This window comes from Octopus sinensis, unplaced genomic scaffold (assembly GCF_006345805.1).
Source record: "Octopus sinensis unplaced genomic scaffold, ASM634580v1 Contig13196, whole genome shotgun sequence".
Taxonomy (NCBI): domain Eukaryota; kingdom Metazoa; phylum Mollusca; class Cephalopoda; order Octopoda; family Octopodidae; genus Octopus; species Octopus sinensis.
Genome location: NW_021832858.1, coordinates 50,001 through 77,434, shown reverse-complemented (window position 1 = coordinate 77,434; position 27,434 = coordinate 50,001). Strand labels below are relative to the sequence as shown.

General features: G+C 40.3%; 1 protein-coding gene across 1 annotated transcript in view; it reads right to left on the bottom strand.

Moving 5' to 3' along the window:
- Positions 1-1,604: 1,604 nt before the first annotated feature.
- Positions 1,605-27,434, bottom strand: part of LOC115229613 (dynactin subunit 2) — a 31,826-nt gene continuing 5,996 nt past the window's right edge. Inside the window, exons 2-13 of the mRNA XM_029799941.2 lie at positions 26,561-26,632; positions 18,348-18,444; positions 18,017-18,084; positions 13,939-14,037; positions 12,752-12,909; positions 10,814-10,979; positions 9,228-9,293; positions 7,650-7,688; positions 7,269-7,418; positions 5,607-5,709; positions 4,417-4,508; positions 1,605-1,846 (exon numbers count right to left, since the gene is read on the bottom strand). Coding sequence (XP_029655801.1) covers positions 1,760-1,846; positions 4,417-4,508; positions 5,607-5,709; positions 7,269-7,418; positions 7,650-7,688; positions 9,228-9,293; positions 10,814-10,979; positions 12,752-12,909; positions 13,939-14,037; positions 18,017-18,084; positions 18,348-18,444; positions 26,561-26,632 — 1,197 coding nt within the window. The 3' untranslated portion in view covers positions 1,605-1,759. The remainder of the gene's footprint in view (positions 1,847-4,416; positions 4,509-5,606; positions 5,710-7,268; positions 7,419-7,649; positions 7,689-9,227; positions 9,294-10,813; positions 10,980-12,751; positions 12,910-13,938; positions 14,038-18,016; positions 18,085-18,347; positions 18,445-26,560; positions 26,633-27,434) is intronic.

Below are 27,434 nucleotides of genomic sequence, written 5' to 3'. Positions count from 1 at the left end.
GTTGTACGTGGCTACATGTCAAGGGCAACAACTTGGTACAGATACAACATGAACAGCAAGAACAATATTTATTGACTTTCGGAATTATAAGATAAATTAGATGGCGCTAGCATTTAAAGTAAGGACATGAGAAAAATAACCCAAAAGAGTTATATATACATATATATATATATATATAACTTATAAAATAAGGGCAAAAGAAAAATTCTAATGCCAAATATGCTGAAAAATGACAAAATTGTCAATAACCATTATAATTTATGTCAATGGTTATTGACAATTTTGTCTTTTTTTTCGGCATATTTGGCATTAGAATTTTTCTTTTGCCCTTATTTTATAAATTATTTATAAATTTAAACTTTAAAGGTATTTTTTGATATGCTGGCCATTGATAACATTTTTTTTTTCGAAAAAAATTTTATCCTACATGAGTTGTATATATATATATAACAAAGTGGAGTTGTAGGGTACCGCACGAGTGGAATTATATACGAAAGAAGGTTTGAAAATGCAATTTAAAAGAGGTTTATTTACTTTACCGGTTTCACTCTTTGGAAAAAGATTGTCAAAAGTAACATGTAGAAACCGGTAAAGTAAATAAACATCTTTTAAATTGCATTTTCAAACCTTCTTTCGTGTGTGTGTGTGTGTGTGTGTGTGTGTGTGTGTGTGTGTGTGTGTGTGTGTGTGTATGTATGTATGTATGTATGTATGTATGTATGTATGTATGTATGTATGTATGTATGTATGTATGTATTAATAAACTCACTCGTCAACCAATTTCATAATCCAGCACTTAATTTTATTCTTTGACAATAATTTAAATAGGTTTATATTGTAGACGCAAGGCCCACACCCCTGGAGGCAGGTGGTGGAGAATGTTGTCGGTTACACAGACCCCCTAGCTTATGACTAGCACTTTATTTCATTGATCCCTGGAGGGTGAAAGGCAAAGACGGCCTTGATGAGATTTGAACACTATAACAAGAACTTCTTAGAACCGCACGGCCAGAAATGTTGCGAAGGAGAGGAGGAAGGAATAGGGGAGGCAACAGTGGGATATATTGACCCCCCCAGTATGCCACTGGTACTTTGTTTTATCGATCTCAGAACATAAAAGGCTGGAACAAATACCACAAGGTATTTTTGTCCGATACTCTACACCGTTCCGCCAATCCATCCCTCGATAATAAGTGAGGCACAAAGAACAGAAATTTTGAGAGGAGGAAATTAGGCAATACCATAGACACACCCCAGTATATAACTGGTACTTTATATTTTCTAGTGCCAGAAGAGATGAAGGGAAAAAAAACAGAAATAAAGCAACCCAATGTTTTAATAGTTCTAATAATAATAATAATAATATAATAATAATAATAATAATAATAATAATAATAATGATAATAATAACAACAACAATGATTGTTTCCAATTTTGACACAAGACCAGCAAGGTCAGGGGAGGTGGGGGCAAGTCAATTGCATCGACCCCAGTGCGTAACTGGTACTTAATTTATCGACCCCGAAAGGATGAAAGGCAAAGTCGACCTCGGCGGAATTTGAACCCAGAATGTAAAGACCGATGAAACGCCGCTAAGCATTTTGCCCGGCGTGCTTAATGATTCTGCCAGCTCGCCACCTTAATAATAATAATAATAATAGTAATTATAATCATAATGAAGCTACAGAAGAGGGAGGAGTAGTTGAAGATGTAGTTGCCGGCCCTTTATTTTGCACACCCCCCCACCTGAATTCCCTAATTATTTCTTTAAGGACTTCATTCTTTCCTCCAGGCTTTGACAGTTTTTCTTGATGACGTCAGTGTTTTGCTTGAACGAATCTTCCAGCTGGAAATAGAGAATCATAAAGGTTGGTTGTCTGTCTGCCTTTCCGTGGTCGATCTGCGTCTGCTTGTACATGTGTGTGTGTGTGCGTGTGTGTGTGTGCGTGCGTGTGTGTGTGCGTGCATCTGCCTCTGTAGGTCTCCGTTTGTGTGTTCCCATGTAGGTCCTGGTTTGTGTGTTCCCATGTAGGTCAGTGATTTTTATGTTCCCATGTAGGTCAGTACTTGTGTATTATGTAGATCCAGTGCTTCTGTGTTTTCACGTAGGCCAGTGTGCATGTTCCCATGTAGGTCAGTGTGTGTGTGTGTTCCCATGTAGGCAAGTGTTTTTGTTTACATGTAGGTCAGTGTTTTTTGTGTTCACATGTAGGTCAGTGTTTGTGTGTTCTCATGTAGGTCATTGTTTGTGTTTCCATGTAGGCAAGTGTTTGTGTTCACATGTAGGTCAGTGTTTGTGTTCCCATGAGGGTCAGTGTTTGTGTGTTCCATGTAGGTTAGTGTTTGTGTGTTCCCATGTAGGTCAGTGTTTGTGTGTTCTCATGTAGGTCAGTGTTTGTGTGTTCCCATGTAGGTCAGTGTTTGTGTTCCCATGAGGGTCAGTGTTTGTGTATTCCATGTAGGTCAGTGTTTGTGTGTTCCCATGTAGGTCAGTGATTTTTATGTTCCCATGTAGGTCAGTGTTTGTGTGTTCTCATTTAGGTCAGTGTTTGTGTGTTCTCATGTAGATACAGTGCTTGTGTTCCCATGTAGGTCAGTGTTTGTGTTCCCATGTAGGTCAGTGTTTGTGTTCCCATGTAGGTCAGTGTTTGTGTTCACATGTAGGTCAGTGTTTGTGTGTTACCATGTAGGTCAGTGTTTGTGTGTTGCCATGTAGGTCAGTGTTTGTGTTCACATGTAGGTCAGTGTTTGAATTCCCATGTAGGCCAGTGTTTGTGTGTTCTCATGTAGATACAGTGCTTGTGTTCCCATGTAGGTCAGTGTTTTTTTTGTTCCATGTAGGTCAGTGTTCATGTGTTCCCATGTAGGTCAGTGTTTGTGTGTTCTCATTTAGGTCAGTGTTTGTGTGTTCTCATTTAGGTCAGTGTTTGTGTTCCCATGTAGGTCAGTGTTTGTGTTCCCATGTAGGTCAGTGTTTGTGTTCACATGTAGGTCACTGTTTGTGTTCACATGTAGGTCAGTGTTTGTGTGTTGCCATGTAGGTCAGTGTTTGTGTGTTGCCATGTAGGTCAGTGTTTGTGTTCACATGTAGGTCAGTGATTTTTATGTTCTCATGTAGGTCAGTGTTTGTGTGTTCCCATGTATGTCAGTGTTTGTGTGTTGCCATGTAGGTCAGTGTTTGTGTTCCCATGTAGGTCAGTGATTTTTATGTTCTCATGTAGGTCAGTGTTTGTGTGTTCCCATGTAGGTCAGTGTTTGTGTTCCCATGTAGGTCAGTATTTGTGTGTTCCCATGTAGGTCAGTGTTTTTAGTGTTCACATGTAGGTTAGCGTTTGTGTTGCCATGTAGGTCAGTGTTCGTGTGTTGCCATGTAGGTCAGTGTTCATGTGTTCCCATGTAGGTCAGTGTTTTTTGTGTTCCCATGTAGGCAAGTGTTTGTGTTCCCATGTAGGTCAGTGTTTGTGTGTTCCCATGTAGATCAGTGTCTTTTATGATCCCATGTAGGTCAGTGTTCACGTGTTCCCATGTAGGTCAGAGTTAATGTGTTCTCATGTAGGTCAATGTTTATGTTCCCATGTAGGTCAGTGTTTGTGTGTTCCCATGTAGGTCAGTGTGTGTGTATGTGTATGTAATTCTGTATGTGTGTATCTGTGTATGTATGCATGCTTGTATCATTGTGTTTATGTGTGTCTGTGTATGTTGACAGTTTCAGTAAACAAGTTTTAATATTCCAAAATGTCTCTCCTCACCCCCACCCTGCAACCCTCCCCACCCCACACACTCAACCAACTGAAATCAAGTGGGGAGCTTCTACACAGTTGCTAGAATTGCTAGAAACAAGAGCCAAATCTGCCTCAATTCACATCTCACTGTCCCCTATTGTAACCGTAGCATGTTCTTTATCAGCCAGTCCCTTTCTCAACCCATTTACATCCCATGTCCCAGTAGCCACCCACTAATCACTCACCACTCCTACCCTACTCTACCCACATACAGTCCACCCCAACCCCTCTATTCACCCACACAAATCCACTCTAACCCTCCTCCCTTCAGTCCATCCCACCCTACTCTAACCCCCATACTTCACACCCCAATAACCATCATATTTATGTATCTACAAGTCTAAGATTGAGAGGCCTCTAAATGGTCAGTTGGCTGACAGAAATAGCAGCCAAATATCTTTGAAATCAAATGCTGTTAGTTCTTTTTTAAACAGATGAAGTCATCTTAAATTTAATGTCTGCAAACCCAACAAGGTCACAGCTGGATGAGGGCTGACTTGGGGTTAAATGACAACACGCTTCACACTAGTCTACCCTCATATACCCCTAGTTCCATGCTACACAATTCAATATTCTCCAGCCCCCACAGTCTTCTCTCCACCCGTCCACCCTGCAATGGTAGAAATCGACTCACCTGCTTCATCATATCACCATGCTCCGTGAGAGTTTTGCGTATTTCCTGCTGTGCCGTGTCGAGGTAGACAAGGGCTTGGCTGAACTGTAGGGCTGTAGGAAGTGGAGAAAATTGTAAAAGAAAGATGAATGACATTTAGGAAGAGATCTTTGAAGAATAATTGACAGAAAGCAGAGAAAAAAATACATGTGTGGTTGTAGTTAAGAAGCTTGCTTCGCAGCTACATGGCCCTGGGTTCAGTACCTATTTCTTCATTGCCCACAAGGGGCTAAACACAGCAGGGACAAACAAGGACAGACAAATGGATTAAGTCGATTATATCAATCCCAGTATGTAACTGGTAGTTATTTAATTGACCTCGAAAAGATAAAAGGCAAAGTCAACCTCAGCGGAATTTGAGCTCAGAATGTATCGGCAGATGAAATACCTATTTCTTTACTACCCACAAGGGGCTAAACACAGAAGGGACAAACAAGGACAGACAAATGGCTTAAGTCGATTACATCGACCCCCAGTGCGTAACTGGTACTTATTTAATTGACCCCGAAAGAATGAAAGGCAAAGTCGACCTCGGCGGAATTTGAGCTCAGAATGTAATGTCAGACAAAATACCTATTTCTTTACTACCCACAAGGGGCTAAACACAGAAGGGACAAACAAGGACAGACAAACGGATTAAGTCGATTATATCAACCCCAGTGTGTAACTGGTACTTATTTAATCGACCCCGAAAGGATGAAAAGCAAAGTCGACCTCGCCAGCATTTGAACTCAGAACGTATCGGCAGACGAGATAGTGAATATGCCGACGACCGCTTGGTTCAAAGTCTCTCTTGACCAGAAATGGACTGAACTCTTTGCATGAACACCCTCCCTGTACATAACTCCATGTCCCCCTACATGGCCTTGCTTTTTGCTTTTTGAGCCAAAAAATTAACTTAACTTAACTTAATTTTGTAGGGTTGGTCTTGTACCCTGCAGGAACAGTCCCAGAGCATTATCACAGGGTCAACTTCAACGCAGTGAAACCACCAAGTAGGGTCACTCACACAGCAAAACCATATCAACACACCCCACCACACCACATAATAGCTCCAACACTGTACAGAACCGCATGGCAAGCACTTGGTCAACTCCTACACCGCATGCCACCACACACCACTCGGTCAGTTCCAATAAAAACCAACTCACCTTGCTCGTGAATGTCTTTCAATGTGGTCAGCCGGTCAACAACCTGTGGCAACACGTCGGCCATGCTCTCCCACTTCTTAACAATCTCATATAACTCGGTCACCTGCGAATACAAAGAAATCATTAACCCTTTAGTGTTTAAACCGGCCATATCCGGCCCAAATATTCTATGTTTTATACTCAGACTGGCGATATCTGGCCTCTCACACCTAACCTACATTGACATTCTAGAAATAAACAATCACATCATTGAAACCTCAAAAGCTATAAGATAATGCAGGATTAATTAAAAACAATTTGAGTAAAAAAATATTACATTTAACAGAGTAATTTGAACACTAAAGGGTTAAGCTGTTAATTATGAAAAGCAATTAAACACAGGCACACCAACCAAAGTTGGTACAACATCTACATACATACATCATTAATACCCTGAACTGCACTTAACCCTTTCGTTACCATATTTATTTTCAGATGCTCTGTGTTTCTTCCAATTATTTTAAATATAACAAAGAATTTAGTAAAATAACTTAGTTATCATTCAGCTAGTGTTAGGAACATAAATTGTGACTAAGGTTTGGTGGAAGATTTTAATTCTGAACTTACGAAAACAAGACATTTGTACTACAGAACCAGAGGTGGTTTCAGCCAGGTTGGTATCAAAAGGGTTAAATATAACAAAGGATTTAGTAAAATAACTTAGTTATCATTCAGCTAGTTTTAGGAACATAAATTGTGACTAATGTTTGGTGGAAGATTTTAATTCAGAACTTTTGAAAACAAGACATTTGTACTAAAGAGCTAGATCCAGTTTCAGCCGGGTTGGTAACGAAAGGGTTAAATGTTGTATCAAATGTTAACAGACAGCTTTATCATGCCCATCACCAACTGTCGCCACAACCAGAAACTTCAGATACAGCATATAGTCTAAATGTCTACACTGTACTCCAAATATCTTCTTCCCAGTTACTCCTGCCTACCTTTATTAGGATTGTTGTATATCTTCTATATAGCAAAACACCTATCCCTCTATCATACTTCTTCCTCGAAACACTTGGCAACTTCCCCCACCCTATATAGTTGCAGGTTTTTTTTCTGTCTTACACAGTGACCTCATTAGTACCAGTGTCAGATAAAAAAAAAAAATCCCACTTTAGTTATACACCGTAAATCAGTTAGTATCAGAAAAGACGTTTAGATGTACAAACTATACCAAAAGTGACATTAGAGCTCAACGCAGCTCTGTAACTCACCAGGTCCTGATGAGGGCTGTCAGATATGTAGCATGGCCCTTAGCTAGGCTACACAGCCTCATCATCATCATCATCATCATCATCGTTTAGCGTCCGTTTTCCATGCTAGCATGGGTTGGACGGTTCTACTGGGGTCTGTGAAGCCAGAAGGCTTCATCAGGCCCAGTCAAATCTGGCAGTGTTTCTACGGCTGGATGCCCTTCCTAACGCCAACCACTCCGTGAGTGTAGTGGGTGCTTTTTACGTGCCACCCGCACAGGTGCCAAACAGAGCTGGCAAACGGACACGAACGGATGGTGCTTTTTACATGCCACCGGCACGAGGCCAGTCGGGGCGGCGCTGGCAACGCTGATTTGCGGGAATTAGGCAGAGGCCACAGAATAAAGAACAACAACAAAATGTGTCAAACCTTTGCCTGTTTCTCAGAATCGTCAGAAACGATCTTCTTTTCAGTAATTTGATTGACTTTCTGTAGGACATTCTGCAAACGAGCTTCCACCTGGTCAATTTGAGCCGGATCCAAGAGAGATAACTTTGAGTTGATGTTAGAGACGGCAGCCTGTGAAGGATGGGGAGAGAGAGAAACAGAGATTAGTATACATATATATACAGAGATATGTGTGTTTGTTTGCCATTTAGAGACTACAGCTAGTGAAGGATGGGGAGAGAGAGACAGAGATTAGTATACAGATATATACAGAGATATGTGTGTTTGTTTAGCGTTTAGAGAGACTACAGCTAGTGAAGAAGAGAGAAAGACAGGTTGGTAGGATTTAAGGAAGGAACTTACCAAAAGACTTTTGTTGCTAACTTCGGCTGTTAAAGCAGACTGAAAGAAACAAATGAAAATTAAACAGTTACTAAGATGAAATACAAGATATGGGAATAGGTGGCTTTCATTATTTACATCTTTCTTTTTTTTTGTACATCAAAAAGAAACTTGTGTGTGTGTATGTGTGTTGTTCTGACAATGTGTGATGGTTCTAAATCATTATCATCATACTAGTGATATTGTTCATTTTCCTGTCCTCTGTGAAAAACGTATCTATCCATCATGGGTTGGATAGTCCAACTGGGGTCTGGGAAGCCAGGAGGCTGCACCAGGCCCAGTCTGATCTAGCAGAGTTTCTACAGCTGGATGCCCTTCCTAACGCCAACCACTCTGTGAGTGTAGTGGGTGCTTTTTTACGTGCCACCTGCACAGGTGCCAGACGAGGCTGGCAAATGACCACGATCAGATGATACTTTTTACGTGCCACCGGCACGGAGGCCACTCGGGGCAGCGCTGGCAACGGCCACGTTCGGATGGTTCTCTTACGTGCCACTGGCACTGGTATCACAGCTATAATTTCCATTGATGTTGACCGATTTCGATTTTGAGTTTTGATCATCGTTTAACGTCTGCTTTCCATGCTAGCACGGGTTGGACGATTTGACCGAGGACTGGCGAACCAGATGGCTGCACCAGGCTCCAATCTTGATCTGGCAGAGTTTCTACAGCTGGATGCCCTTCCTAACGCCAACCACTCCGAGAGTGTAGTGGGTGCTTTTACGTTCCATCGGCACAGGGGCCAGTCAGGTGGTACTAGCAATGAAGGCGGCGAGCTGGCAGAGACGTTAGCACGCCGGGCGAAATTCGTAGCCATATTTCGTCTGCCGTTACATTCTGAGTTCAAATACCGCCGAGGTCAACTTTGCCTTTCATCCTTTCGGGGTCGATAAATTAAGTACCAGTTACGTACTGGATTCGTTGTAATCGACTTAATCCGTGTCTGTCCTTGTTTGTCCCCTCTGTGTTTAGTCCCTTGTGGGTAGTAAAGAAATAGGTACTGGCAATGACCTCGCTAGAATCTTTTTACACATGCCACCAGCACAGCTGCCAGTAAGGCGATGCTGGTAACGATCCATGGGGAAAATATTACCTTGATTGGAAACAGGTGAGAAATGTTGGTAAAAGGATAGGCATCAGGCCGTACAAAAATCTGCCTCAACAAGTTATGTCCAACCCATGCAAGCATGGACAAGTGGACGTTAAAATGATGACGATAACCGACTCCAACGAAAAGTCACACAGTAAATTCGTTATTCACCTGACTGGCCCTCATGCCGGTGGCACGTAAAAATCACCCGCTACACTCTTGGAGTGGTTGGCGTTAGGAAGGGCATCCAACTGTAGAAACTCTGCCAGATCAGATTGGAGTCTGGTGGAGACATCTGGTTTGCCAGCTCTCAGTCAAATTGTCCAACCCATGCCAGCATGGAAAGCAGACGTTAAACGATGATGATGAAGGAGAAAGAAAAGCAGTTGTCAAAATATTAGGTATGGTCCCATCTGCCCCTTAACAGAATACATTTGCATAAAACTTACCATTTTCTGCGGATTCTGTCCAATGACAGCCTCAAGACGCTCCAATCTTTCCTCAATGCTTGCCAACTGCGAAAAAAAAAAAGGGAAAAAAGGTAAATTATTTCGTTAGACATTAAAGCTTAACGAAGTTTATAATAATTGGAAATGACAACTGAACAACAAATAGATAATAACTGCTAAGGGATATAAACACACCAGCATCAGTTGTCAAGAGACAGCAGGGGAACAAACAGATACACACATGCTCTTTTAACTCTTTTACTTGTTTCAGTCATTTGACTGCGGCCATGCTGGAGCAACGCCTTTAGTCGAGCAAATCGACCCTGGGACTTATTCTATTGTAAGCCTAGTACTTATTCTATCGGTCTCTTTTGCCAAACTGCTAAGTGACGGGGACGTAAACACACCAGCATCAGTTGTCAAGCAATGCTAGGGGGACAAACACAGACACACAAATATATATATATATATATATATACATATATACGACAGGCTTCTTTCAGTTTCCCTCTACCAAATCCACTCACAAGGCTTTGGTCAGCCCGAGGCTATAGTAGAAGACACTTGCCCAAGGTGCCACGCAGTAGGACTGAACCCGGAATCATGTGGTTGGTAAACAAGCTACTTACCACACAGCCACTCCTGCGCCTATATATATTATATATATATATATATATATATAGAGGTAGAAACTGATATCAGTCTGGGATGTATCGTTATTGGTAAATGTTTTTGATTTTCACTCTCGATAAATTTATCCCTTTTTTGTGTCCCTAGCACTTGGCATCCTTATTTAGGAGCCCTTAATTATATTTCTACATGAATAATATTTTTCTATACGAATAATATTTTGTCTAATGACTAATTCGTCCTTTGTGCTGGGCCACTGGTAGTAATCTATATTATTACCCTTTTGATTATATATATATATATATATATATATATACACACGATGGGCTTCTTTCAGTTTCCATCTATCAAATCTACTCACAAGGCATTGGTTGGCCTGAGGATAAAGCAGGAGACACTTGCCCAAGGTGCCACGCAGTGGGACTGAACCTGGAACCATGTGGCTAGGAAGCAAGCTTATTACCACACAGCAGGAGTGGCTGTGTGGTAAGTAGTTTGCTAACCAACCACATGGTTCCGGGTTCAGTCCCACTGTGTGGCATCTTGGGCAAGTGTCTTCTGCTATAACTTCGGGCCGACCAATCTCTTGTGAGTGGATTTGGTAGACGGAAACTGAAAGAAGCCTGTCGTATATGTGCATATATATGTATGTGTGTGTGTGTGTTTGTGTGTCTGTCCCCCTAGCATTGCTTGACAACCGATGCTGGTGTGTTTACGTCCCCGTCACTTAGTGGTTCGGCAAAAAGAGACCGATAGAATAAGTACTGGGCTTACAAAAAGAATAAGTCCCGGGGTCAAGTTGCTCGACTAAAAGCGGTGCTCCAGCATGACCACAGTCAAATGACTGAAACAAGTAAAAGAGTAAAAGAGTAAAGAGCTACACCTTAAGTTACCACTCCAGATTTTCTATAGAGTTCAGAGCAACAAAAACAAAGCACACATAAACATACACCTACCTTGGCATTCTTACTAAACTGAGCTTGTTCTGGTCTATAGTAGAGTTCATAAGTCACATGGTCTGATGCCTTGCCTTCGCTTGCTTTATCCGAAGTTTTTGAACCTTTACTTGGAGTTGCAGATTTGGAAGCAGGGGAGTAAGTTTCCAGCTGTGTAAGTAAGCGTCTGGAGAGAAAAGAAAGCCGTAAGTAATCTTGGTTAATTAAGTTTGGTAATTAGTTCAGATTGATTAAATTAAGATAGAGGAAAGACATGGATTTGAGAGTTCAATTAAGGGTAAGGCATTTAATTCTTAATTAAGAATAAGATATGTAATTGTTTAATTAAAAATAGGACAATTAATAAGAAGAGAAAAATTCTGAAGTAAGAATACGACAATTTTTACTTAGTTTTAATTAAAGATAGGACGATATAATTAATAACAAGAGCACTCAGGGAGCGTAATCCTCCGCCAAGGTAACACCAAGGTTCTCTTAACGAGAAGCTAGAGATGATTTTTAAAATGAGAATATCTGAAATAAACTCGACTACTCTCAGAAATGAGAATACTAAAAATGAACCCAACTGCTCTCAAAAATTAAGTAAAAAAACAGGAAAAATAATCCAGAATCCTTGTCCGGTACCGGATCGATCCCAAAATCAGATCAGTTCGTGCCAGTCACGAGGCCAAACATCCCTGAAAGTTTCATCCGAATCCATCCAGCGGTTCTTGAGATATCTTGTCCACGGACAAACAAACAAACATGACTGGAGACAATACCTTCGCCTTCGTTAAGGCAGAGGTAACCAGCAGAAAGCTTCCTGGAGGGTGGGATTTCTTGCTAGTGATAAAATCATTTCTATTATAGCTGCTGGTTTGTTTACGTTCCTTTAATTTAGGGGTCCAGCATTAAAAAAATGACAGAATAAAAGATGTTAAAAAGTAAGTATTGGGTTTTTTTTCTTCTCTAGTTTCAGCTCAGAGCTGTGGCCATGCTGATGCACCGCTGTTTAAACAGACCCGGATTTTCCAGGGCCGCCGAGAGCGCACCGTACGCTGCCCGAGACGTGGCGCTCTGCAGGCACCATATCGGTATCTCCGGACAAGCCAAGTCCACGGACGCGATCCTTTACAAGAGAGACGTCTTCCCGGGGCTCCCGGCAACGTCTCACAAAACCTTTCAAGGCTGAAAAGAAAAGAAGACAAAAATACATAAGATAATACAGAACTAATTACACTGTGATTTGAAAATAAGAAGAGGTGGTCACAACTGGCTGATACTTTTCTGACCATAAGTTTACTTGCTCAAGGTTGACCCGGGCTGTTCAGCGACGTGCAACCAAGAGAATACCCTCCATCAGGCATTTGCCATATTCTGAACGCCTTAATTCCCTGGGCATGGACACATTGAAACTCCGACGTCTGGCAGCTGACTTGGCAGACACCCATAAAATTATTAACCATCTTACAAACAATAACTTTGAGCACCTTTTCAAACTCCACCTGTCTAACACCCGTGGACATGTTTACGAAGTCAGAAAACAGCACAGCTCCCATGACTTTAGGAAACATTTTTTCACGCTAAGAGTTGCTGAAGCATGGAACAAACTGCCGGCATCAGTTGTTAGTTGTCGGAGCACTGCATCCTTCAAAACTTCCATGCTTCCTGACATTCGCCAACACTACACCTGATTTTCTCCCCTCCATACACACGCAAGCATGTATCTGACTCATACATTGTTCGCTTCCCAGACATTTGTACATTACTGCATATGCTTTATACGCACTTTCTGACAAGTTGTGGTGCACCTGAGCACTGTATACAATAATTTCATTATTATTATTATTATTATTATTATTATTATGGACACAAAAGGGGAAGGAAATTAGTCCTCACATTCCTCACTTTTTATTCGCTCAAGTCCCACCTTGCCTTCTCTGCCCCCGTAATACTCACTTTCTCAAAGCCCCTTGAGGGTCAGAAAGATCCACCGAAGCCTCTGGTCCCAGCAACTTCTCCAGATGCAGATCGGCCAACTGATGATGCAGATATTCCAGTTGTTTGCCAAGGTTGATGGGGGAGAGGTTCTCGTTGGTATCGGTCTTCACCGATTCCTGAAAACACACAGAGACAAACAAATAAATAAAATAAACAGCCAGTATTTATCTCTCCTCTTCCTCTACAAAAAACATAAAAAAAAGAGTGTAGACCCCCGTCTTTGATCATGAATGATCATGGGAGTGTACCTAGACAGTTCCCCTCCGAGGCACAAGTCTGGTCAAAGTTGTATGTGGAAGACCAGCAGTCGCCCATGCATACTGCATCCTTTAAGGCCCTCATGCTTTCCAAAATCCGCCGAAACTACACCTGATTATATATACACTTTAGATGAGTTGTAGTGCACCTGAGCACTGTACACAATTATTATTATTATTATTATTATTATTATTATTATTATTATTATACCAGCCGCCCCTCTCCACACCACTGATGGTATCCAAGGGAAAGGCAAAAGGGCCGATACAGCTTGGCACCAGTGATGTTGCAACTCATTTCTACAGCTGAGTGAACTGGAGCAATGTGAAATAAAGTGTCTTGCTCAAGAACACAACATGCAGCCCGGTCCGGGATTCGAACTCACAACCACACAATCGTAAGCTCGACACTCTAACCACTGAGCCATGGACCTTCAAATAAACAATGTGAAATTATAAAAATTTAAAATATACATCTCTATATATATATAAAGCTGAAGTTGTCTGTCTGTGTATGGCAGGTTTGGTAGCCTTCAACTAACACTATCTCCTCCGAGACCCTGCGGCGCAAGTTGACCAAAATTGACAGTATGATAGAAGAAGGCTTGCTCTTCCTTCGGTAGAAGAAAAAAAATTCAAATCGGACCATGTTAACACCAAAAATTATTTACATCAAAAAGGTGCTTTTTTCCTATGAAAATCCTTATTTTTTATGATTTTTTTACTGCTGTGTCGTCATTTTTCGGTGTATTTCAACCAGAAAAATGTTCACTTAAAGAGAATAACAAGCTACATAATGCAAAATTTTTACTTTTCAAATATTCCAATTCTAAAGGGTTGAAACAAACCCGAGCAACGCCGGGCGATATTGCTAGTAAAAATATATACCTTCACTTTATTCACTTCTTCAGTTAGTTCCCTCATCTCATATTGAAGTCTTTGGTACTTCTGTTGAGGAGTTTCTTTACCCTCGGAACCTTCTTCCAGCTGGAATAAAACACAACAGTTACTGCTATGCCAGTCAGAAAGTGAAAGTGAGTGAGAGAGAGAGAGAGAGAGAAAGAAAGGGAGCACATGAACATATCTATTCAGACAGATAAAATACACAAGTTTTTGTATATAGACATTTACACAGTGAAATGTATGTTATTAAAATATATCCCATACTATCATCATCATCATCGTTTAACGTTCGCTTTCCATGCTAGCATGGGTTGGACGATTTTGATTGAGGGCTGGTGGACCAGATAGCTGCACCAGGCTCCAATCTTGATCTGGCAGAGTTTCTACAGCTGGATGCCCTTCCTAACGCCAACCAATCCAAGAGTGTAGTGGATGCTTTTACATGCCACCGGCACGGGGACCACTCAGGCAGTACTAGCAATGACCTCGCTCGCATCTTTTTACACATGCCACCGGCACAGGTGCCATTGTTTAACAACCATTTCCTATGCTGGCATGGGTTGGATAGTTTGATAGGAGCCAGCCAGGGAGAAGACTGCACTAGACTTCTGTGTCTGCTTTGGCACAGCTTTTATGGCTGGGTGCTCCTCCTATCACCAACCATCCTGCAGAGTGGGCTGAGTGCTTTTAACGTGGGACCAGCACAGGTGAGGTCAGCTTTGGAACAGTTTTTATGGCTGGGTGCTCCTATCACCAACCATCCTGCAGAGTGGGCTGAGTGCTTTTAATGTGGGACCAGCACAGGTGAGGTCAGCTTTGGAACAGTTTTTATGGCTGGGTGCTCCTCCTATCACCAACCATCCTGCAGAGTGGGCTGAGTGCTTTTAACGTGGGACCAGCACAGGTGAGGTCAGCTTTGGAAGTTTTTATGGCTGGGTGCTCCTCCTATCACCAACCATCCTGCAGAGTGGGCTGAGTGCTTTTAACGTGGGACCAGCACAGGTGAGGTCAGCTTTGGAACATTTTTTATGGCTGGGTGCTCCTCCTATCACCAACCATCCTGCAGAGTGGGCTGAGTGCTTTTAACGTGGGACCAGCACAGGTGAGGTCAGCTTTGGAACAGTTTTTATGGCTGGGTGCTCCTCCTATCACCAACCATCCTGCAGAGTGGGCTGAGTGCTTTTAACGTGGGACCAGCACAGGTGAGGTCAGCTTTGGAACAGTTTTTATGGCTGGGTGCTCTCCTATCACCACCATCCTGCAGAGTGGGCTGAGTGCTTTTAACGTGGGACCAGCACAGGTGAGGTCAGCTTTGGAACAGTTTTTATGGCTGGGTGCTCCTCCTATCACCAACCATCCTGCAGAGTGGGCTGAGTGCTTTTAACGTGGGTCCAGCACAGGTGAGGTCAGCTTTGGAACAGTTTTTACAGCTGAATGCCTTTCCACTTAACGGTTTGAACTGGATGCTTCTTATGTGGCACCAGCATTAAAAATATATTTACATGCATTACAAATATATATGATTTTCGTTGGCACTTGTGCCAGTGGCACATCAACAAAACATTTGAGCGAGGTCGTTCCCAGTGCTGCTGGACTGACTCCTGTGCAGGTGGCACATAAAAAGCACCTTTTGAGCGTGGCCGTTGCCAGTACCGCCAGACTGGCCCTCGTGCCAATGGCACTTTAAAAACACCCACTACACTCTCGGAGTGGTTGGCATTAGGAAGGGCATCCAGCTGTAGAAACTCTGCCAGATCAGATTGGAGCTTGGCGCAGCGATCTGGTTCGCCAGTCCTCAGTCAAATCGTCCAACCCATGCTAGCATGGAAAGCGGACATTAAACGTTGATGATGATATTGGGTTGGTGCATAATTATTGCGGCTTTTTTCAACAAATTTGATGCAACAAAAACAATAAAAACATGTAACAAAAGCATCTTTAAATGATTATTCTGGAGCATATTCACCATCTACTTCAATTTCTGCTTCCCCTTTGCTTGGCAGACGGTTAGACTGACATTTAAAGATGTTTTTGTTAAATATTGTTTTTGTTGAATAAAATTTCATGGCCTTTGGGCTAAAACATTTTTAAGGATTTTTAAGGATTTAAGGATATATATATTCGGTTGGTGCATAATTATTTCGCCTTTTTTTCAACAAATTTTATTCAACAAAAGCAATGACAACATGTAACAAAAACATCTTTAAATGATTATTCTGGAGCATATTCACCATCCACTTCAATTTCTGCTTCCCATTTGCTTGGCAGACGGTCAGACCGACATTTAAAGATGTTTTTGTTAAATACTGTTAAATATTGTAAAAGCACCCACTACACTCTCGGAGTGGTTGGCGTTAGGAAGGGCATCCAGCTGTAGAAACTCTGCCAGATCAAGATTGGAGTCTGGTGCAGCCATCTAGTTTGCCAAACCTCAGTTAAATCGTCCAACCCATGCTAGCATGGAAAGTGGACTTTAAACGATGATGATGATGTTTTTGTTGAATAAAATTTGAAAAAAGCTGCAATAATTACGTACCAACCCAATATATATATATATATGAGTTAGTATACAATACAACAGTGTTTTACATATATGTATAGTTATATAAATATATATGTATGTCAATAACACACGAGAGGGTGGTGAAATATTTCTGGCTTTAAGGGGGTCGCGAAAGGTCTGGTAGGAGGCCCAAAATTTCCGAGTTCTTGTACAGGGCTTAGAAAAACTGAAGGGCCACTGCAATAAGTCTGTGAATCTGAGAGGAGAATATGTTGGATAAAATCATAATTAACTGATTCCTCCTGTTTTTCTTTTACCCAAAACAAGGAACTTTTCATCACATATGCGTGTGTGTGTGTATATATATATATATATATATATATATATATAGTTAATCCAAACAAGAAAACACAGAAAAAAAGAGAAAAAAACACAGCAATGCAGGACGTGGAACAATTAAAGTATTATTGACGCTCAGGAAAGAAAGGAAGGAGGGTTTAATGTTTCGAGCGGAGCTCTTTGTCGGAAACAAGGAGAAGGAAAGATCCCAAGGAGGGAAGACAGAGGAGACAATATTTGAGCTGGTGGTGCTTAAGAGATCACATATATATATATATATTTCCTGAGCGCCTATTAATAATAATACTGTAATTGTTCCACGTGTTGTTGTTTTTTTGTTTTCCCGTTTGGATTAAAATTATATATATATATATATATATATTTACAAGGGTTGCTGGAAATTTCTTGTATTCAAGGGTATTGTGAAAGGCTTGGTTGGAAACACAACCTTCCAAGTTCTTTTACAGGGCTTAGGAAAACTGAAGGACCACTGCAATAAATGTCTGAATCTGAGAAGGGATTATGTTGAATAAAATCATAATTAACTGATCTTCTTGTATTTTCTTTTACACAAAGCCAAGAACTTTTCACCAACCTCACGTTTATGGCGACTGAAGGAGGGGTTTTTTCCTTGTGTTATTTGTCCTGTACTCTATTTTTTTTTTTTGTTTAAGAAAAATGTCCAGTTCCTTGGGTTTGTGTCTATGTTTTCGTTTCTCATTGTGTTCGACGTTTTTTTGGTGTCCTGTACTCATATATGCGTGTATATATTCATGTAGAGGTAGGTACGTACATATATGTATATATATATATATATATGCATATGTTTTATTTATTAATATATTATATATATATATATATATATATATATATAATATAAATAAAAACTTACTTGGAGAAGAGAAATAACGCGTGCGTTTGGTCATATAATAATATAATAAATAAATAAAATACATGCATATATACATACATATATGTACATACTTACATCTACATGTATATATACATGCATATATATATATATATATATATATGAGTACAGGACACCACAAATAGACGTAGAACACAACGAGAGACGAAAACATAAAATCAAACAAGGAAACGGACTTTTTTTAACAACGAAAAAACAAGGAAACAGACTATATATATATATATCTATATATATATATATATATATATATAGTGTATGTGTGTGAGAGAGCGAGAGATATCAGCACTCACCATTTCATATTCATTCTTAATGATATCATAACCAGTGTTTCGCTGCTTCTGGATTCTTCCTGAAAAATCTGAGAGGAAACTATTTATGGAACAACTTCGGGAGATGGGGTGGAGGTGGGGTGAAGGGAGAGGAGGAGAGGAGATGAAGATGATGATTATGATAATGGTGATGTTGGTGGCAGTTGTGATGTTGACAACGATATGCTCTGGTATATGCATACAGTGGGGGTGATAATGGTTATGGTGGTTGGGGTGATGATGATGTTAACGATGATGATGATGATGACATTACAGACAGTGAAAAGGTAACGACAACTACAGCAATACCTACCAGCATTGGAAGCATCAAGGACTGTCCCTTTGAACCTTTTGTAAGCAGTCTTGGAGTCCAAATTCACACGTTCTATGGCATCACTGTGAATTTCTTCCTGGCAACGGAAACAAGAACAACAACAAAAGTGAATTATAAAAGTCATCATCATCATCATCTATAGTCATAGTAACAACAATAAATATACTTGATTGCTAACTCCACAAGTTTTTTTTTTATTCTCTGTATATTTTCTCTTATTCCTTTCTGATGAAGAGCATAGGCTCGAAATGTAAAAGACTTTCTCACTTTCCCGAGCGTCAAACTAGTACACCTGTTTGTTGTTTATACACCTGTCTTTGACTTTTGTTTTTCAGTAAATTTCAACTATCATCATCATCATCATCATTTAACGTCCGCTTTCCATGCTAGCATGGGTTGGACGGTTCAACTGGGGTCTGGGGAGCCCGAAGGCTGCACCAGGCCAGTCAATATATATATATATATTCTATTTTGCTTTTTACTTGTTTCAGTCATTTAACTGCGGCCATGCTGGAACACCGCCTTGAGTCAAACAAATCAACCCCAGGACTTATTCCTTGTAAGCCTATTAATCTATCGGTCTCTTTTACTGAACCTCTATGTTATGGGGACGTAAACACACCAGCATCAGTTGTCAAACAATGGTGAGGTACAGACACATAAACACACATATACATCATACATCATATATATATGATGTGTATATATATATATATATATTATATATATATAATATATATATATATATGTATGTAATATAGATGGGCTTCTTTCAGTTTCCGTCTACCAAATCCACTCACAAGGCTTTGGTCGGCCCGAGGCTATAGTAGAAGACACTTGCCCAGGGTGCCACGCAGTGGGACTCAACCCGGAACCATGTGGTTGGTAAGCAAGCTACTTACCACACAGCCGCTATTGTTATTACAATGTGCGTTATATGTCAGTATCAGTGCCAAGCAGCGTTTAGGTAAAAGCAAACTACAGGTTAATTAAAATGCCTGTGATACATTTCAACTTCTGAAGCCAAATTTACAGTAGTGGAAGAACACTGAACAGGTATGGTGTTTCTGCACCTTTTTACCGTGAGAGAAAAATTTTTTCTTCATGATAGCTGCAGGGAATTTGCTTATAGAAGTTGAAATATATCACAAACTTACTTTAACCAACCTACAGTTTGTTTATATATATATATATATATATATATATATATATATAATATATATATATATATATATCACATGATCACATGTCCGACCAGAACATCAGATGTTGCTACACATCGCTGGTCACAATGTGCTTCGCATTGTTTTAGCCTTCAAATAACGCCACCCCGCTGGCTAAGCGAGCAGGCCAACAGAAGAAAGAGTGAGAGAAAGCTGTGGCGAAAGATCACAGCAGGGATCGCCACCACCCCCTGCCGGAGCCTCGTGGAGCTTTTATGTGTTTTCGCTCAATAAACACTCACAACGCCTGGTCTGGGAATCGAAACCTCGATCCTACGACCGCGAGTCCGCTGTCCTAACCACTGGGCCATTGCGCCTCCATATATATATATATACTAGCAGTATCGCCCGGCGTTGCTCGGGTTTGTAAGGGAAATAACTATATAAGCATTTTTAGAGAGTTACTTCCCTTATAAATTCGGGCTTTCTTAGCCATTTTTGTTTTGGTGTCTTCAAGCCATGAAGTCGTTGTTCTAAAAGAACGCTGGTCTCCTTCACAACGCATTACGACGTTGATTTCTTTACACTCCCTTCCCCACAGCTTCACGAGGGAGGGAAGGGGGTGAAGCAAACAGGTGCAGCTGTGGCGTGGACGCCAACTCCGCCGCCATCGACACACGATGCATTTTATGCATTAAAATGGAATAAAAAATGATGTTAAATTATTTTTAAAATCGTAGACTCATCGTTGACGCGCGCTAATAGTCAGACGGGCTCGATATGAATCACGACTATAAGATACCCGAATTTGGTTAAATTGCACCGCAAAATGTGGGAGGAGTTAGGAATCTAAATCGAAGGGGACAGACACTCACACAACTAGAGTTTTATATATATATATATATATATATATATATATATATATATATACATCTAATATAGGATAAAATTTTTTGAAAAAATTCTATCAATGGCCAGCATATTAAAAAATACCTTTAACCCTTTAGTGTTCGCATTATTCTGCCAAAATTAATCCTTTTTTATCCACATTGCCTTGAACTAATCATGCATTATCTTGTAGCTTTGAGATTTTGATGAGGTAGCTGTTAATTTTTAAAATGATATTGTAGGGCTGGTGTGAGAGACCAGATCTGGCCAGTTTGAACATAAAACAGGCAGAATACTTTTGGCCGGATATGGCCGGTTTGAATGCTAAAGGGTTAAAGGTTAAATTTATAAACAACTTATAAACAAGGGCAAAAGAAAAAAATTCTCTCTACATCCCTGAAACCTAGCAGTTTGGCAAAAGATACTGATAGAATAAATACCAGTCGTAAAAAATAAGTACTGGTATTACTTATTTTTAAAGTAATACCAGTTCAAATGGCTTTCAACTTCTTTTCCTCTCTTTCGTCTTTGCCAATCTTTGTTACTACTGTTCCAAGTGAAATACATGGCTACTTCAGCATAAAGCAATGTTTTTGCAAGGCCATCTATTTCTTTACTACCCACAAGGGGCTAAACACAGAGGGGATAAACAAGGACAGACATAGGTATTAAGTCGATTATATCAACCCCAGTGCGTAACTGGTACTTAATTTACCAATTCCCCGAAAGGATGAAAGGCAAAGTCAACCTCGGTGGAATTTGAACTCAGAACGTAGCGGCAGACGAAATACCTATTTCTTTACTACCCACAAGGGGCTAAACACAGAGGGGACAAACAAGGACAGGCAAACGGATTAAGTCAATTATATCGACCCCAGTGCGTAACTGGTACTTAATTTACTTATCGACCCCGAAAGGATGAAAGGCAAAGTCAACCTCGGCGGAATTTGAACTCAGAACGTAGCGGCAGACGAAATACTTGCTAAGCATTTCGCCCGGCGTGCTAACGTTTCTGCCAGCTCGCCGCCTTTTTGCAAGGCCATCATTGATGCACAATGAAAAGAAATCTGTCAATGTTGTTCTCCTATGTTGTTAATTGACAGCCATACCCTCATTATTTCTGATTAATATTCTGGTCGATGAACTTCTAGTCTCACTATTCATGAATTGAAAATCCTAAAATGGATGCAACTGCTTCGGATGGTCCAATATATCTACCCATTAAATATTACTCTCTTACTCTTTTACTTGTTTCAGTCATTTGACTGCGGCCATGCTGGAGCACCGCCTTTAGTCGAATCAAATCGACCCCAGGACTTATTCTTTGTAAGCCCAATACTTATTCTATCGGTCTCTTTTGCCGAACCGCTAAGTTATGGGACCCTAAACACACCAACATCGGTTTTCAAGCAATGCCAGGGGGACAAACACAGACACACAAACACACACACATATATATATACATATATATGACAGGCTTCTTTCAGTTTCCGTCTACCAAATCCACTCACAAGGCATTGGTCGGCCTGGGGCTATAGCAGAAGACACTTGCCCAAGATGTCACGCAGTGGGACTGAACCTGGAACCATGTGGTTGGTTAGCAAGCTACTTACCACACAGTCACTCCTGCACCTATATATAATATATATATATATACATATATACGACAGGCTTCTTTCAGTTTCCGTCTACCAAATCCACTCACAAGGCTTTGGTCGGCCCGAGGCTATAGTAGAAGACACTTGCCCAAGGTGCCACGCAGTGGGACTGAACCCAGAACCATGTGGTTGGTAAGCAAGCTACTTACCACACAGCCACTCCTGTGCCTATATTGACTAATTTCGTTATCATTGTTTATTTGAACAGCAGTTTGGTCATTTCCTTTCAGTGTGCACTTGACAACGTACTTAATTGACCTTACTGAGGCAATGATTTCAATGTTGCAGTGGCATTTGAATGCTCTTAAAAGGGTTTCTTTATAAGGTACAACCCATTTATTGTTGATTGTTTTCCCATTCTTACGAGACCCAACTTCTCTCATTGCAACTCATCTTCATTTATAAGGGGACAGTTTCTCTCCCTGTTTTTTTGCCGGTGGCATGTGTAAAAAGATTCAAGCAAGGTCATTGCTAGTACCACCTGACTGGCTCCCGTGCCGGTGGAATGTAAAAAGCACCCACTGCAATCCCGGAGTGGTTGGCGTTAGGAAGGGCATCCAGCTGTAGAAACTCTGCCAGATCAAGACAGGAGCCTGGTGCAGCCATCTGCTTCGCCAGCCCTCAGTCAAAATCGTCCAACCCATGCTAGCATGGAAAGCGGACATTAAATGATGATGATGATGATGATGATGATTACAACTGTCACTGCATTGCTGGAGTCTGGCATTTGTCGGTGAGAATTTGCTGCCCACAACAATCGTCTAACAAACCTCCCAATGTCCAGTGGTCAGTGACTACTCTTAAGGTCTCTCCTATGTTTTGTTTCTTAAAACTTTTGGTCCATTCATTTCAGCTAATGGTTGGCGTTAAGAAACATTGCCAAATCAGACTGGGCCTGATGCAGCCATCTGGTTCGCCAGCCCTCAGTCAAAATCGTCCAACCCATGCTAGCATGGAAAGCAGGCATTAAACGATGATGATGATGATGGTTAAGATGATAAAGATTAATATTTTATTTTAATTTTTCCCTTTAAGAAAAAAAAAATTATGTACTCATAATTCGAAAAATACTAGGAGAATTTTTATCTTTCAGTCCATGGGGCTCCAAAAGATGCATAAATGATTAAGGGAAGAAAAATGCAAGTAAGAAAAAAGTATGGATGGGGTTAGCTGTGACGACTTGATTTTTTTTTTTCTTAAAGGGAGAAATGACTATTTTATTTGTAATCTTCAACATCTCAAAACTTTTGAGGTTTATCATCATCATCATCATTGTTTAACGTCCGCTTTCCATGCTAGCATGGGTTGGACGGTTCAACTGGGGTCTGGGAAGCCAGGAGGCTGCACCAGGCCAGTCAGATCTGGCAGTGTTTCTACAGCTGGATGCCCTTCCTAACGCCAACCACTCCGAGAGTGTAGTGGGTGCTTTTATGTGCCACCTACACAGGTGCCAGATGAGGCTGGCAAACGGCCACGATCAGATGGTGCTTTTTATGTGCCACCAGCACAGAGGCCAAGCAAGGCTGGCAACAATTAATATTTTATTTTAATTTTTCCTTTTAAGAAAAAAAAAATCAAGTACCCATAATTCGAAAAAATACTGGGAGAATTTTTATCTTTCAGTCCATGGCACTCCAAAAGTTGTATAAATGATTAAGGGAAGAAAAATGAAAAAAAAAAGGATTGATGGGGTTAGCTGTGACGACCTGACTCCCTTTTTCTAAAAGGGAGAAATGACTATTTTATTAGTAATCTTCAACATCTCAAAACTTTTGAGGTTTAGTATAGGGACCTGGACTATTGGCAAAGACTCAAAACCTTGAAGATGTACTCAATAGAAAGAAGATTTGAGCGATACTGAATTATATACATTTGGAAAATGATAAAGCAAAAGGTGCCAAACTTTGGTATCAAAACCTACCACTCACTGTGCCACGGAAGACGCTGCCAGCTACCACCAATCAACAAAAAGGTTGGCCAGGCAGCAAAAACCCTGCGAGAGTCAAGTCTGTTGGTTCGAGGAGCACAACTATTCAACTCCATTCCGGTACATGTCAGAAATCTATCAGGATGCAGTGTGGAATCATTCAAATTGCAGCTGGATAGATACTTAAGCACCATTAGAGATGAACCCCATCTCCCAGGATATACACAACGAGCACAAACTGACTCAAACTCGCTCCTACACATGTCGAAATTAAACAGAGAATACAACCTGGCAACCACACCAGACTCTGAGGGTGGAGTCTCCGACTTGGCCTGAGCATGGACTCAAACTCAAATGAAATGAAATATATGTTTGCTTAGTATCGGCTATCAGAAAAAAAGAGTACTCAATACCACAGTAGAGATAAATAATCTATTTTATTTAGGCTGAATCAGTCACCTGTCTGTGTGTGCACAAGGTCGTTAGGCACTTCCTTCATTACTCCCTACTTCAGTTCCTCATCTTCTTACGCTCACTTTCTTCTTTTCTTCTTTCTTTTTCGATTCTTCTTTCCCCACCGCCTTTATCATATTTCCTCTTCGCCACCACCGCCTATGACAGGAAACCAATATATGGATGTAGAAATTCAATAATTCTTATGACCGCATGGAAAACGGACGTTAAACGACGATGATGATGATGATAATATTCTTTTATCTGTTTCAGCCATTTGACTGAGGTCATGCTGGAGCACCACCTTGAAGAGTTTTTAGCCCAATAAATCGCACCCCCAGGACTTATTCTTTGTAAGTCGAGTACTTGTTCTATCAGTCTCTTTAGCCGAACTGCTAAGTTACAGGGACATAAACCCACCAGCATTGGTTGTCAAGAGATGGCGGAGGACAAACACAGAACACACATGTATGTATATATGTGTGTGTATATACATATGTGTGTATATATATATATATATATATATATATATATATGAATATATATTTGTGTGTGTATATTATATATATATATATATATTTATACTTTATTTAAAGCAGTGGAAAATTCAACAAAATAAAGCATATTACTCTACCACTGGTATTTGAGTACTCTTTTTTCCACCTAGTTTCACATTTATGTGTTTACTCCGGTATATATATATATATATATAGATATGTGTACCATATATATATAATATATATATATATATATATATATATATATATTATATATATATATATATACATACACATGACAGACTTCTTTGAGTTTCTGTCTATTAAATCCACTCACAAGGCTTTGGTCAGCCCGAGGCTACAGCAGAAGATGCCCAAGGTGCCATGCAGTGGGACTGAACCCAGAACCATGTGGTTGGGAAGCAAGCTGCTTACTACACAGCCACGCCTGCACCTATATATATATATATATATATATATATATATATCAGTTGTATGGAACTTATGGTTCTTCAAAATAAATTTAGTAACTGCTTAAGTTACTCACTTTTCTACCAAAATCACGTCAGACAAATCACCTGGTTCTGCTTTGTGAGAAGTTCTAATTAATAATTCTTACCTGTATACATCTGATGAAAATGGTTTTCATTTTTTTCCTTGTATGATGTAATGTAATGCTTTTGGTCATCAATAAAGAACATGTCTGAAACAGCTGTAGTGAACCACAACCCATCTGTTTTATCATCATCATCATCATTTAATGTCTGGTTTCCATGCTGGCATGGGTTGGATGGTTTGACTGAGGTCTGGAGAACCAGCAGCTGCACCAGGCTCCAATCTTGATTTGGCAGAGTTTCTACAGCTGGATGCCCTTCCTAACGCCAACCACTCCGTGAGTGTAGTGGGAGCTTTTTATGTGCCACCGGCACGAGGCCAGACGAGGCTGGCAAACAGCCACGATCGGATGGTGCTTTTTACATGCCACCTGCACAGGTGCCAGACGAGGCTGGCAAACGGCCACGATCGGATGGTGCTTTTTACATTCCACCAGCACGGGGCCAGACGAGGCTGGCAGGTGTGCGTAAATAGTGAAACACTGGGAAAAAAAGGAGCCAACTTACATTTCTCTGTCTGACATTGGGCACAGGTTGGTTAGCAGGATGTTGAGAAGGGTTTTGGCCCTGTGCCGTCAAAATTGTCGGCTAATTGTATGTAGTATTTTATACGTAAATAAGGTACAAAATAAAGCACATAATCACAGATACAAACATTCACATACTTCCCTTGCACACGCACACACATACACGCATATACTCACACAGAGTTGAAACGCTGTTTGATTTTTCTTTTCAGTGATGAATGTTCAACATTCCACTTTCATCACACACACACACAAACATTCACATACCTCCCTTTTACACACACATGTACCCACACAGAGTTGAAACGCTGTTTGATTTTTCTTTTTGGCATTCACCATCCCACCAGTTTGCCATCACCCCTTCCTTTCCCATTCATACAGAATCTGGTCTACTAAAGACAGGTGAGGGATGGTGTTTGTTTGCAGATAATACAATAGGTAGGGAGGTATGACAATGTTACTTACCTGTTCTGGCCGAGTGTTTTGGTCATCTTCAGGTAATTCACTAGTTTCATACACATCAGGGGAGTTCAAGTCCTAGAAAATATACATACAGCAATTTATAAGTAAAACATTATATATATATATAGTTAATCTAAACATGAAAACACAACAACGCGAGGATGTGGAACAAATATAGTATTATTGGACGCTCAGGAAGGAAGGGAAAAAGGAGGGTTTAACGTTTCGAGCAGAGCTCTTCGTCGGAAACATAGGATCCAGAGAAGGGAAGACGAAGGAAAAAAAATCGCCAACGGTACAGAGGGAATATTATTCCAAACTTACTGGGAAAAATTCAATTTAGAAATACTAAATCAAATATCACAAAATATAATAGGGTTAGGGTTCATTGATTAAACCTCGCGAAGTTAAATATTTAAACCACCTGATGAATGACTGTAACTCGAAAATTTAAAGAAATTAACAGTCATGAAACGATCGTAGTGTTATATTAATTATATTTTTCTAATAATTTTGTTATATATTTAAATAATATAAATTAAATAATCTTATGTATTGGCATAGGTTTTTCATTGTATGATTTGCCTAATAGTGGTTTTGTTAATATAATATATATATATATATAAATTAGAAAAAAAAACACCTTTTATCAATTCAATAATGAAAAATTGAATTATACCATTTACAAAAATTACATATTATAGAAAGATTAAATATACCAATACTCTTACTCTTTTACTTGTTTCAGTCATTGACTATGGCCATGCTGGAGCACTACCTTTAGTTGAATCAAATCAACCCCAGGACTTATTCTTTGTAAGCCTAGTAATTATTCTATCAGTCTCTTTTGCCAAACCGCTAAGTTACAGGGATGTAA